Raw genomic sequence first — 14,933 nt, forward strand, 5'->3', positions numbered from 1 at the left:
GTCAACATTTTAATTCTATAGAAAATTTTTCAAAATTTTATTTCTATAAAAAATTTTGTCAAAATTTTATGTCAATAGAAAATTTTGCCAAAATTTTTTTGTAAAGAAAATTTTGTCAAAAATTTTTTTATTTTTTTATATTTATATTTTTTTTATTCTGATAAATAGTTGATAGTTTTGCTGCAAGTAGAGGATGCTGATGAGGAATGTGGTAATTCCGAAACAGCTGTCCATCCAACCATCTTGCAGTCTACAGGGCTTTGCCCAAATAAATGTGACAAGCAAACTTTTCTTCTGTTGGTTAAGCTACACATGATTTAAGAATAAACCAACAATAACGAAATAAAACGAATGGAAATTTTATTTCTATAGAAAATTTTGACAGAATTTTATTTATATTAAATATGGACAAAATTTTATTTCTATGGTAAATTTTGTCAAAATTTTATTCCTATAGAAATATTATGTGACAAGCATAATTTTCTTCTGTTGGTTAAGCTTCACATGATTTAAAAATAAACCAACAATAACATAATAAAACGAATGAAAATTTTATTTCTATAGAAAATTTTGACAGAATTTGATTTATATTAAATATGGACAAAATTTTATTTCTATAGTAAATTTTGTCAAAATTGTATTCCTATAGAAAATTTTGTCAAAATTTTATTTCTATAGAAAAATGTTGTCTCAATTTTATTGCTACAGATAATTTTGTCAAAATTGTATATGTATATAATTATTTTCAAAATTAATTTCTATAGAAAATTTTGTCAAAAATGTTATTTCTCTAAACAATTTGGACAAACAATTAATTTCTATAGAAAATTTTGTCAAAAATTTATTTCTACAGAAAAATTGCCAACATTTTATTTCTACATAAAATTTTTCAAAATTTTATTTCTATTGACAGTTTTTATAAAGTTTTATTTCCATAGGAAATTTTGCCATAATTTTGTCAACATTTTATTTCTATAGAAAAGTTTGTCAAAATTGTATTTCTATAGAAAGTTTTGTTAACATTTTTTTATAGAAAATTTATTATTTATTTTATAGAAAATTTTGTCAAAATTATATTTCTATAGAAAATTTAGTCAAAATTCTATTTCTTAAGAAAATTTTGTCAAAATTTTATTTTTAGAGAAAATTTTGTCAAAATTTTATTTTTAGAGAAAATTTTGTCAAAATTTTATTTCTGTAAAAAGTTTTGTCCAAATTTTATTTCTATAGAAATTTTTGCCAACATTTTATTTCTATAGAAAATTTTCTAAAAATTTTATTTCTATAGAAAATTGTGTGATTTTTTGTTTTTATTTCTGAATAAAATTTTGTCAAAATTTTATTTCTATAGAAAATTTTGCTAAAACTTTGTCAAAATCTTATTTCTATAGAAAAATTTTGTCAATATTTTATTTCTATAAAAAAATGTTAAAATTTTATTTCTATAGAAAATTTGTGAAGTAACTTATTTGTAGAGGAATATTTTGCAAAATCAAACCAAACAGTAAAAGATTTACCATTTATGGTAGAATTCTTTGAAGTGTGGCAACCGTGACTGTAGTCCGGACAATTCAGTAATCCGGCCAAAGCTCGAAACTATATTATGTGTTCGTATGGGGAGGTTGTAATGTATATGTATGTGGGAACAAAAACCTTATATATAGCAACCAACAAATTTGAAGGATTTGAGATGGTATCGAAAGTGCAGCAGGGTATAATAATACCCGACTTTAGACTTTCCTTACTTTAGCACCAAAAGGTGACTGCTGAAAAATATACAAATTGAAGGACGTACGTTTTATTGGGACAATTTTCCAAAGACACGAGAAGTATATATAATTTTTTCCCATATACAGTGATCACAAAGTTATATAGCTTATAATCATAATACCTAAAAACAACTAAAACTTTTGTTGAATATTTTCACTTTATTTCATAAAAAAAATATTCGGAAAAAAGGAACTTCTCTGGGGCATATGTATGAAAACACTTCATTTTTGTTTCTTAGGATCGGTGGGCCAAACAGTGTTCCAATTAAACCAATTATCCGGCACCAAGAAAGTCTAGAACAAAGGTGAACAAAAGCAGTGAGATATACAATGGAAAATTCTTAGAAATTTTTCTGTAATTAAATAGGACTATAGGTGGTGCTTAGAAAATCCAAAATAAATCAACACAAGTCAAGGTGGCAAAGACCAGGTTAATCTTGGATGGGGATGACCGATTTAAAAATTGTAAGCTAAGGATAATTATGTTTGCAAAAAAAAAAAACTAAGGGCATGCATTTTTATAAGTATACCAAAAGCATTTATAAAAAAGAAAACACATTCAAAGCTCTCTCAAACTTACCACAATGAGGGCCACTAGGGCACCAATTAGCGAACCGCCCAATACATCAGACCAGTGATGTTTATAATCGGAAACGCGACTCAATGCTGTGTACCAGGCCAACATTATAAAAGCGAACTGCAAAAAATGTCTCATCAACTTTGAACCACCCCAGGTCATGCGACATTGTAAATATATCTGAGGAATAAATCAAAAATAAGAAATTGCCATTCACCCATAGCTGGCAAGAAATGTGGTCGATTACTTACCGCCAAATATACCATTCCATAGAATGTAAAACTCGAATGTCCACTTGGAAATGAAAGAGAAACTTCTTTCAGCATACGTGCCGTAGATGTTGTGCTACCACAACGAAAATCTCTGATATAAATTCCGTGATTTGTTGAATTAGCACAGGTACTACCATCGGGCATAATAGGATCACAGACCTGCAATGAAAGAAATATGGAATAAATCATCAGAAGGCAGAAGAAGTTCGTTGTGAAAGTCTAACTGAAATAGTACCCATATAGAAAAAATCATGAACGCCGTTCACGCACGTTTCAATACGGACCGTTCACGAAAGTGAATCAACATATGTGGTGTCATTCTGATAACGATAAAATGACACCACACACAAAAAAATTCTAATTCGATCACGAAATTAATTGATCCAATTAATTTTTTAATTGCAATGTCTTCAATCAATCAATCACAGTTTTAATTGGACATTAAAAAATACTTGATTAAAACTTAATTTATTTCATTGTTGATTGCAAAAGTCAATTAATTTTTTCATTAAAAACGTTACTATTTTCAATTAATTTCTTACCTAACATAGTGTTTTTAGTTTGATTAAAAAATTTAAATAAATTTTTAATTAAAAATTAAAAATGTTAATTGTATCAATTAACTTTTGATTAAAAATTTAAAAATGTTCACTCATTGACTTAATTAACTTAAAGTTTCTATGTTGATTAAAAATTTAATTGTATCAATTAATTTATTAATTGAAACAAATCTCAACTTCAATCAACTTTTTAATTCGAAATATTTTGGTGATATTTGTTTCTGTGCATGCGTTTTCAAAACAACAAGCAGCGTTCATAGCATCACATCTGAAGACCTAATATTAGATCAATGTATCGGATGCTACATTGATAATTTCCGCCCTATAATACGCACATGTTAAATGAACTGCTTGTGAGTCAATTTTGTACCACTTCCGTAACCAAATGAAAATTTTCATTGCTTCGTTGGCTACGTTTTTTTTTTCTTTGCTGGGCCGTTTATCAAAAATACCAAAAGTCGAATTTTATACCCTCCAGCATACACAGAAAAAATTTCACGAAAATTTTTTCAGTTGAAATTTTAATTGATTTTTAAAAAATATTTAATTAAAAATTTAACAAATTTTTTAATTGAAACAAAAATCAATCACAAAAATTAAGAGCATAAATTAATTTTTTAATTGGATCAATTAATTGTTTAATTGACCTTCAATTAATTTTTTAATGATACTATCATTTCTGTGATTGAAAACATTTCAATTAAAAAATTAATTGGATCAATTAATTCCGTGATTGAATCAGAAAAAAATTTTTTTGTGTGTAGGATGGGTGGTATATTAACTTTTTCATTCCGTTTGTAACACATCGAAATATTGCTCTAAGACTCCATAAAGTATATATATTCTGGGTCGTGGTGAAATTCTGAGTCGATCTAAGCATGTCCGTCCGTCCGTCTGTTGAAATCACGATAACTTCCGACCAATATAAACGGACCCCCATATAAACGGACTCTCAGATTTGACTTGCAGAGCCTGTAAGGGAAGCATATTTCATCCGACCCGGCTGAAATTTGGTATATGGTCTCTATCAACCATGCAAAAATTGGTCCACATCGGTCCATAATTATATATAGCCCCCATATAAACCGATCCCCAGATTTGACCTTCGGAGCATCTTGGAGGAGCAAAATGCATCCGATCCGGTTCAAATTTGGCCGCTAACAACCATACCAAAATTGGTGCATATCGGTCTATACTTATATATAGTTCATCTCATAATCATAAAAATTGGTCCATATCGGTTCATAATCATGGTTGCAACTCGAGCCAAAAATAATCTACCAAAATTTTATTTTTATAGAAAAATTTGTTAAAATTTTATTTATATAGAAAATGTTGTTAAAATTTTATTTCTATAGAAAATTTTGTCAAAATTTTATTTCTAAAGAAAATTTTGTGAAAATTTTATTTCTATAGAACATTTTGTTAAAATTTTATTTCTATAGAAAATTTTGTCAAAATTTTATTTCTATAGAAAGTTTTGTCAAACTGAATTATATACGTATTTAATCAGTCTTTTTTATTTAATATATATCACGTATGGACTTACTTACAAATTAGGTTAAAGTGGCAGCCCGATTAAGCGATCAGGCTCACTTATACTATTCAGTCCATTGTGATAAGACGGTGTTAGGAGGATTTAAGATTCCTTGCCATCGGAAAGTGTTACCGCAACTCAAGTATTCGATTGTGGATGGCAGTTTTTAGAAGAAGTTTCTACGCAATCAATGGTGGAGGGTACATAAGCTTCGGCCTGTCCGAACTTACGGCCGTATATACTTGTTCGATTTATAAAACTAATAAATGTCAATTTTGAGCTCTAGATTTTTTCTTCGAAAAAATTTTTATTTTCGGTTTTCATATTCCCAATTTTATCTAAGAAAGGTTTGCTACATCAGGCCAATCTTATTTCTTCCCTTTACTATGACCACGAAACGAATGTATTTAACACATCCGACCATAATTTTTCTGAGTGTAACTTCTTATATTTGTATGTTGTCGGCGTCTAAGCATTCGTTCACACATGCAATGTGACGTCTAAATTCACACAATTGTATCTATTTTCCCAAAGAATCATTTGTGGAAACGTCTCTGAATTGACACTAAATGAATTGTCGATCAGACTTGTTAAAAAATCTGACACAAATGAACTTGCTACAAAGAAATTCGAAACAATGAAGTCTTGTTAAGATAGCTGCTAATGCCACCCAAGAGTCTTTCGTAGAGAAAATAATTATCACACGGTCTTGAAATATGAACCTGGGAAGGAAGTCTCATGAAAAAATAAAGAAAAAATGCAAACCATTCACAGATTTATAAACACAATCGTCACACATATAAAATGAGAATACCAAAGATATTTCAAACGCCACAATAGATGTCTGATGCATTAGCACATATTTCCTACAAATATGGAATAGAGACAAATAATAATAATGGCCCATGGGACATGGATTCAAATTGCATAAAATCCCTGCATTAAAGCATCACATAAAAAAAGAAAAATGGTAAATCCATACACCATACACTGTGAATTTTATGGGCCACTTCTTTGACAATCACTTATTGGTGTACTGGACAAAAATCCACAAAGCGGCTTACAAGATTAAAAAACAAAAAACCGGCCATCGATTTGCAACATAACTTTACCATGTATTCCATGTTCATGCACACGCATAGCTATTGAGACCAAAGGATTCGGACAACTTTCCGGCTTACAAGCGTGTTACATCTGTATATATGATCGTTGATCGAAGTCGAATAGTTGCCTGAGTGTAAAAATTCATTTATTGAGAAAACTTCAATTTGAATTTGAAATTTAAGCATAACCGATGACAAGAGACATGATGTGTGTTAGGGACGAGGTATGTATGTAAATTGTAGTTATCTTTTAATGGTCTTATATATTGTAGTTATCTTTTAATGGTAGTTATCTTTTAATGGTCTTATATAGGGCATATCTCTTTATAGTTATAAAATAACAACAGATTTTAAATTTAAATAAAATTTAATAAAAGTTACACAGAAACAAGTATAAATATACGGCCGTAAGTTCGGCCAGGCTGAATCTTATGTACCCTCCACTATGGATTGCATAGAAACTTGTACTAAAGACTGTCATCCACAATCGAATTACTGGGGTTGAGGTAACACTTGCCGATGGCAAGGAATCTTATAACTTCTTAACACCGTCTTCTCAATTGTAAGTTAGTCCATACGGGGTATATATTAAACAAACAAAAAAAACGATTAATTATGTAAATTCAGTTTGACAAAATTTTCTATATAAAGACAATTTTGACAAAATTTTCTATACAAAAAATCTTGACAAAATTTTGTATAGTAATAAAATTTTGACAAAACTTTTTATAGAAATAAAATTGTGACAAAATTTTCCATACAAATAAAATCTTGACAAAATTTTGTATAGCAATAAAATTTTGACAAAATATTCTATAGAAAGAAAATTTTCTATAAAAATAAAATCTTGACCAATAAAAATAAAATTTTGACAAAATTTTCTATAGTTTTAAAATTGGACAACATTTTCTATGATAATAAAATTTTGAAAAAATTTTCTATAGAAATACAATTTTGGTAGATTATTTTTGGGGATCGCCCAGCAAAAAAAAGCTTCGCCAAAAAAGTAGTGAAAATATTCTCTTTTGGATCCGAAGGTGGTGCAAAATTGGCACAGAAGTGATGAATTTAACATGGGCTTGTCATAGGACGGATGTCCAACATTTCAACAGCCGTTGCACTGAATATGCACCACTACTTTAGATGTGATCCGAATTCAGTGTTGTGGATGTGAATTAAAAAATTTTGTGGTAAAATTAATGGTAAAATTAGTGGGCCACATTTCAATTTGCTCCTTCAAGAGGTTCCAGACTTCAGATCTGGGGATCGGTTTATATGGGACCTATATGTAATTAAGAACCGATATGCACCAATGGTGTTAGAAAGCATTTACTAACATCGCGTACCAAATTGCAACCAGCTCGAATGAAAATTGATCCTCCAGGAGGCTCCGCAAGCCAAATTTGGTGGTCGGTTTATATGGGGATTATACCTAACTGTGGTCCATTTGCAATTCCATCCCATCTATATAAATAAGAACTTATTTCGTTCTGAAGCTGCATGATTTCAACAGACGGACGGACATCGGTAGATCGACTCCGAATTCTACCACGACCCGGCACAACTTTCAGAACAATTTTCAAAGTTTCGAAAATGGCAATTCTAACTTCTTGGACTTATTCTGCCAATAAGTGAGGAGAAACGGAGAGTGGCCGTATTTGCTTATTTTTAATTGACCGCATTTTTCCTGTGAACCTCCTTTTTGTTCTTAAGTTAAAATATATATGTGTTAATTATCTATCCGGGAAAACAGTAGCATTACACAATCGAACAAATAAACCGAAAACCAAGTGGAAAACATACCAAAAATTTGTTTGCTGGTGATAACCCAACCAAATGGAAGAGAGAGAGGGATACATTCACAAATCAGGGTTGATAACTATGACACCTTTGTACCTTTTCTAGTACATTTTGTGTCTTAAATCAAATAGAAAAATTTTTGCAGAAATATAAAACGATTGGAAAAAAAGGTATATATTTAATGACATACAAACATATGCTCCAGTCGGAGTAAAGATAATTCGTAAGATGGACGCCATCGTGGTGCAATGGTTAGCATGCCCGCTTTGCATACACAAGGTCGTGGGTTCGATTCCTGCTTCGACCGAATACCAAAAAGTTTTTCAGCGGTGGATTATCCCACCTCAGTAATGCTGGTGACATTTCTGAGGGTTTCAAAGCTTCTCTAAGTGGTTTCACTGCAATGTGGAACGCCGTTCGGACTCGGCTATAAAAAGGAGGTCCCTTGTCATTGATCTTAACATGGAATCGGGCAGCACTCAGTGATAAGAGAGAAGTTCACCAATGTGGTATCACAATGGACTGAATAGTCTAAGTTAGCCTAATACATCGGGCTTCCACCTAATCTAACCTAAGATGGACGTTGTCATGGGTTAATGCTTATGATATGGATCTACTTTTTATATCGTTCGACGCATTGTCCTATCATCGGAGTATAAATAAATGTTTCCACTTATTATACCCTCCACCATAGTATGGCGGTATATTAACTTTGTCATTCCTTTTGTAACACATCGAAATATTGCTCTTAGACCCCATAAAGTATATATATTCTGGGTCGTGGTGAAATTCTGAGTCGATCTGAGCATGTCCGTCCGTCTGTTGAAATCACGCTAAGTTCCGAACGAAACAAGCTATCGACTTGAAACTTGGCACAAGTAGTTGTTATTGATGTAGGTCGGATGGTATTGCAAATGAGCCATATCGGTCCACTTTTACGTATAGCCCCCATATAAACGGACCCCCAAATTTAGGTTACGGATCCTCTAAGAGAAGCAAATTTCATCCGAAATTTGGTACATGGTGTTAGTATATGGTCTCTAAAAACCATGAAAAAATTGGTCCACATCGGTCCATAATTATATATAGCCCCCATATAAACCGATCCCCAGATTTGGCTGGCGGAGCCTCTAAGAGAAGCAAATTTCATGCGATCCGGCTGAAATTTGGTACATGGTGTCAGTATATGGTCTCTAACAACCATGCAAAAATTGGTCCACATCGGTCCATAATTATATATAGCCCCCATATAAACCGATCCCCCGATTTGGCTTGCGGAGCCTCTAAGAGAAGCAAATTTCATCCGATCCGCCTAAAATTTGGTACATGGTATTGGTATATGTTCTCTAATGACCATGCAAAAATTGGTCCACATCGGTCCATAATTATATATAGCCCCCATATAAACCGATCCCCCGATTTGGCTTGCGGAGCCTCTAAGAAACGAAAATTTCATCCGATCCGGCTGAAATTTGGTACATGGTGTTGGTATATGTTCTCTAATGACCATGCAAAAATTGGTCCATATCGGTCCATAAATATATATAGCCCCCATATAAATCGATTCCCAGATTTGTCCTCTGGAGCCTCTTGGAGGAGCAAAATTCATCCGATCCGGTTGAAATTTGGAACATGGTGTTAGAATGTGGTCTCTAATAAACACGCAAGAATTGGTCCATATCGGTCATTAATTATATATAGCCCCCATATAAACCGTTCCCCAGATTTGATCTCCGGAGCCTCTTGGAGGAGCAAAATTCATCCGATCCGTTGAAATTTGCAACGTGGTGTTAGTATAAGGCCGCTAATATCCATGCCAAAATTGGTCCATATCGGTCTATAGTTATATATAGCCGATCCCCAATCACAAAAAATTACAAGGTAGTCCATACGTAGTGTTAGGAAGGTTTAAGATACCTTGCCATCGGCAAGTGTTACCACAACCCAAGTAATTCGATTGTGGATGACAGTTTTCAGTATAAGTTTCTACGCAATCCATGATGGAGGGTACATAAGCTTCGGCCTGGCCGAACTTACGGCCGTACTTGTTTTTTATTTTATTCTTACTTCTGTTTCCAAACTTTATAAAATTTTGGACTAATAAATCTCCTCGTACAAGGATGAATGGAAGAAATCCCGTATAATCTCCTGATTATAGGTCTTTATTACTTTTTATAGACACCACTTGGATAATTTATAAGTTAAAACAAAAACGTTTGAAAAATGTGTATCGAAAACGTTGTTCTTTTGTTAGATTTTTTTAAATTCTTCGAAAATTTCTTCTTTTATCATCAACAAATTTGTTTGTTAAAAAATTTAAAATTTTTGCATTTTTTCTCATTTGTGTTCCAAAATCACAGTCCATTTCGTTTATATCAAGCACTTTCTGACAATAAGTCTTTAATAATACACATTTTGAAGTTACATAGTAATGCCGAACATTTGTTTTTATTTTTATTTTTAATAAAATGGCCAACTAACGGTATGTTTACATCGGATCGTGGGCGCCCAAAACTATGCTCTATAAATATAATTGCTTAACTGTATGCGTATCTTGTGCGTTGATGCGTACTTAGTTTTTATTTAATTGTGTCTACACCCTGTATACGAATCAACGTTTATCAGTAATTTAAGTAATTTTTTCGACGTGGATTTAGTACCATTTCAATTATGCTGTTCATCATCCCTGGACACAAACAAATATCAAGCGAGTACTTATCTCTATTCTATTTGTAGCCAATAAATACAAAAATATTTCTGCAATCCGATTGTCTTAGCAACGGTCGAACAATCAGTATGACCGTCTGTCCGTCATTCTGTCTGTCTGTCTGTCTGTCTGTCTGTCTGTCTGTATTAGGAACCACATGCTTGCTTACAGCGATTGTAAACAAAAATCACACCTGCTGTTTTCGAAAACATGCTGGGCCGAAAGATTTATTCCCAATAATTTTAGGGGAGATTATTTACACAATTTAGCATTAAAACATTAGTGTTGTTGCGCAGTCGCATGTGTATTGTCGTCTTTTTAGGATTTTCTATTGCATTTGAATATAAATCATCTTAGAAATGAAGGTGAAATGAAAACCAAAACCCAACCAGAGACTCAATGGGGCCTCAATCGTGTCGCATTTGTTGAAATACCAAATTGAGCCTTTTTGTAGCGTTCCATGAAATCTGAGCGGTGAAGTATTTGTGATAATCACGCAATAAATAAATTAAAAAATTACATTTAACGATAATTTTGGTGCACTTTGTTTTACATTTAGAGCTTGCATTTGGATATTTGGTCTAGAGTTACTGTCAATCATTTTTGGCCGGCCTGGAAAACTCACATAAAATACCGGGGCACATGCAAAACATTTCAAACTTAAAATTCAATAAATCAATCAGAGATTACAACTTGCATGTACAATGTAAGTAGATCATGTAGCCATAAGTATATAATTGAAATTCGTTTATTATTATTAATATTATTGAAATTATATAAACTTTAAAATTTATTCAATGTTCATTAATACGAACGACGTTACCCCAAATGTGAGCTTAATTACAGCTGCAAATTCATAGCAAATTTTAAATACGGAAATATTAAACCAGGTGTTTTGATGTGAAAAAGACTTAATGGATTTCTCAAGTTAAAAATGCGATAGTATGCCAAACAGTATTTTTTTCTTTTGATTTTGGACTATGCGGTGAAGTTGAAATTAGGATATAGATTTACAAGATAGTAATTAACTTGTATTTGCATTAAGAACAGGTGAACAAAATGGTATCATTAAGGCTTTGTGCTAGACATGTTTCGTGTAAAGTTTGATTCATATAACTCCTGAAAATCGTACTACTAATAGCTTTGGTTTTGGCGTTAAACCAAAGAAAACGCTGTTGGTGCTCTTCACTGGAAGAAGAAAAATCACCGGGTATAAAAATCAAGAATTCAAGAGATAAAATTGAGCAATATCGACATGGTGTTTGGAAGTTTCCTTAGGCTAAATGGGATAAAATGGGCCTTAAATCACAATTTGAAGGAATAAAATTGAGCCTCTCAATATTGGGAGCTAAATTTTTGCAAAATTATTAAAGCAGCTTCAAATTGATTACTTGTGGGGGGAAGGTTCAAAATGTTGGACAAATATACAACAATTAATAATACATACTTCTGATTTATATCAATATTTTTGATTAATGGGCGGCGATATATTCGGCGGTGGCGTCGACTGGCAAAAATTGGCGCAACTCAGCGGCTTCATTCTCTAATTAGAAAATACATATGATCGTCTAAAGAAGACTTACAGGCCACGTTTCACATGCCCAAGAGTTGCATCAGAATCATATACTGAAATTTAACAGAATTTGAAAATGTGTAGCTGTTATGTATGTGACCGGCATAATGACAACAACGGCCATTGCCCCTCTGAAGAGATTGTCAGCACTGCCCTCTTGATCTGCATATCAGGATAATATCTGAGGTGATACTCATGGGATTGTAGGGTCTGAACTTGCTTAAAAACAGTTTGGATAACATATAAAGGCCGGCTTGAACTTACCCAGCAAAAACTGTTATTACCAAATAATCTTGGAGGTAATTTAGTTTAAAAAACAGTAGTGGTGAAGGGTATAATCATAAATACGTTTATCGAAGGAATTTATATGGTAAAAATAGACTTGAAGCATCTTAATTTATGGTTATTCCTAATAGGCGTATTAACTACAACTTACAACTCCAAATTAAAACTCGATTTGAGGTTTAGATTATTCAATTTTTTGAAATAAAGTATTGAACGACGTTTCCTATTTTTGAAAGTTTTAGAGACAACATACAAAAGAGCAATTTAAAGACGATTTCATTACTATTAAAGAATTTTCCGATTATTTAAAGCCAAGTTCACTTTTATGTAAAGATACACAGAAAAAAATTCCCGTAGTTAAACTAACGCGTTAATTAAACTTATTTTTATTGCTAAAAAAAATTTGTTTGTAGTTCAATTTTATTATTTTTTGCGAAATTTTCCACAGCCCAATGAAAATTTCGTTTTTTTAAGTATGTCTCAAACATTTTAAGAACTAAACGTGAGTATAAATGACCGTACACATAAGTCCAATATGAACTAAAGCAAATGAAAATTTTCGTACGATTCCAAAAATAGTAAGAATGAACTACTGTATGGTTAAAATGGTCCTGATTTGGCTCCAATGATTTTCTTCTTTAATTTTAGTTAGTTTCTTCTTCTATGAGAGGGAGTTATTTGGAGAACTGCAGTTAAAATGTACAACTGGACGTTAAATTTTCCTGGTTTTAACAACGCTTTGTGGAAATCTCAAAATGTGAAGTAAAGTTTAGTTCAATTTTCGTACGAGTTAGTTTATTCTTCCTATAAAACAGTTTACTTTTCGGTGTACCTGATTGCCTAAGTTATAAGACAAACCAACTTCAGTGAAAAGTTCTATATCATTTGCCAAGTAAAAATCCACATAGAAGAGATCATTACCGATTTTCGATACTCCAGGCTGAGGAATATACTCGCCTTCTTCAATCAACCCAAAAAAGGCGTAGCCAATAAAGCAGTGAGAATATTTTTGGGACTTGGAAGTGGTGCGAAATTGGATCAGAAAAAATAAAAGAAATTCTTTAATCGGCCGCTGCATTTTTTTTGCTTTAATTCTCCGGATGTCATGCCATTTCATTATTATGGATTATTATCATTAAAAAAACTTAAGAAAAAAACAAATATAAACGGCCGTAAGTTATGTACCCTGCACCATCGATTGCGTAGATACTTCTTCTAAACACTGCCATCCACAACTGAATTACTTAAGTTGCGGTAACGCTTGCCGATGGCAAGGTATCTTAAGACCTCCTAACACCGTCTTCTAAATTGTATGTACGTCCATACGTGGTGTATATTAAATCAAAAAAGATCGATCAAATACGTATATAATTCAGTTTGACAAAATTTTCTATAGAAATAAAATTTTAACAAAATTTTCTATAGAAATAAAATTTTGACAAAATTTTCTATAGAAATAAAATTTTGACAAAATTTTCTAAGAAATAAAATTTTGACAAAATTTTCTATAGAAATAAAATGTTAACAAAATTTTCTATAGAAATAAAATTTTGACAAAATTTCCTATAGAAATAAAATTTTAACAAAATTTTCTATAGAAAGAAATTTTGACAAAATTTTCTATAGAAATAAAATTTTAACAAAATTTTCTATAGAAATAAAATTTTGACAAAATATTCTATAGAAATAAAATTTTGACAAAATTTTCTATAGAAATAAAATTTTGGTAGATTATTTTTGGCTCGAGTGGCAACCATGATTTTTGAGTATTGTTGACCCATTTTATGATTATTCTGATTATTAATTTTGTTCGGCTTGAGGTCATAGAAACAAATTAAAATTTTGACAGAATTTTCTATAGAAATAAAATTTTGACAAAATTTTCTATAGAAATAAAATTTTAACAAAATTTTTTATAGAAAAAAAATTTTAACAAAATTTTCTATAGAAATAAAATTTTGACAAAATTTTCTATAGAAATAAAATTTTTACAAAATTTTCTATAGAAATAAAAACCGAAGAAAATTTTAACAAAAGTTTCTATAGAAATAAAATTTTACGTATTTTTGAGTATTGTTGACCCATTTTATGATTATTCTGATTATTAATCTTATTCGATTATTGATGTGTTTTAATATTTATTTCCAATATTCCACATTTGAACCGGATCGGATGAATTTTGCTCCTCCAAGAGGCTCCAGAGGTCAAATCTGGAGAACGGTTTATATGGGGGCTATATATAATTATGGACCGATATGGACCAATTCTGGCACGGTTGTTAAAGATCATATACTAACACAATGTTCCAAATTACAACCGGATTGGATGAAATTTGCTTCTCTTAGAGACTCCGCAAGCCAAAACTGGGGATCGGTTTATATGGAGGCTATATATAATTATGAACCGATGTGGACCAATTTTTGCATGGTTGTTAGAGACCATATACCAACATCATGTACCAAATTTCAGGCGTATCGGATGAAATTTGCTTCTCTTTGAGGCTCCGCAAGTCAAATCTGGGGATCGGTTTATATGGGGGCTATATATAATTATGTACCGATGTGGACCAATTTTTGCATGGTTGTTAGAGATCATACACCAACACCATGTACCAAATTTCAGCAGGATCGGATGAAATATGCTTTTGTTAGAGGCTCCGCAAGTGGACCGATATGGTCCATTTGCAATACCATCCGACCTACATCAATAACAACTACTTGTGCCAAGTTTCAAGTCGATAGCTTGTTTCT

General features: G+C 31.8%; 1 protein-coding gene across 2 annotated transcripts in view; it reads right to left on the reverse strand.

The window, feature by feature from the left end:
• wun (wunen) overlaps positions 1–14,933 on the reverse strand; it is a 251,138-nt gene that overhangs the window by 14,086 nt on the left and 222,119 nt on the right. Inside the window, exons 5-7 of one of the 2 annotated variants that reach the window (XM_075310421.1) lie at positions 2,598–2,777; positions 2,350–2,526; positions 1,909–2,063 (exon numbers count right to left, since the gene is read on the reverse strand). In XM_075310421.1, coding sequence (XP_075166536.1) covers positions 1,992–2,063; positions 2,350–2,526; positions 2,598–2,777 — 429 coding nt within the window. In that variant the 3' untranslated portion in view covers positions 1,909–1,991. Of the gene's footprint in view, positions 1–1,908; positions 2,064–2,349; positions 2,527–2,597; positions 2,778–14,933 lie in introns of those variants that run through there. The other variant, XM_075310420.1, reaches the window with a different exon arrangement.

The sequence above is a fragment of the Haematobia irritans genome, chromosome 5, assembly GCF_050003625.1.
Source record: "Haematobia irritans isolate KBUSLIRL chromosome 5, ASM5000362v1, whole genome shotgun sequence".
Classification (NCBI taxonomy): Eukaryota; Metazoa; Arthropoda; class Insecta; order Diptera; family Muscidae; genus Haematobia; species Haematobia irritans.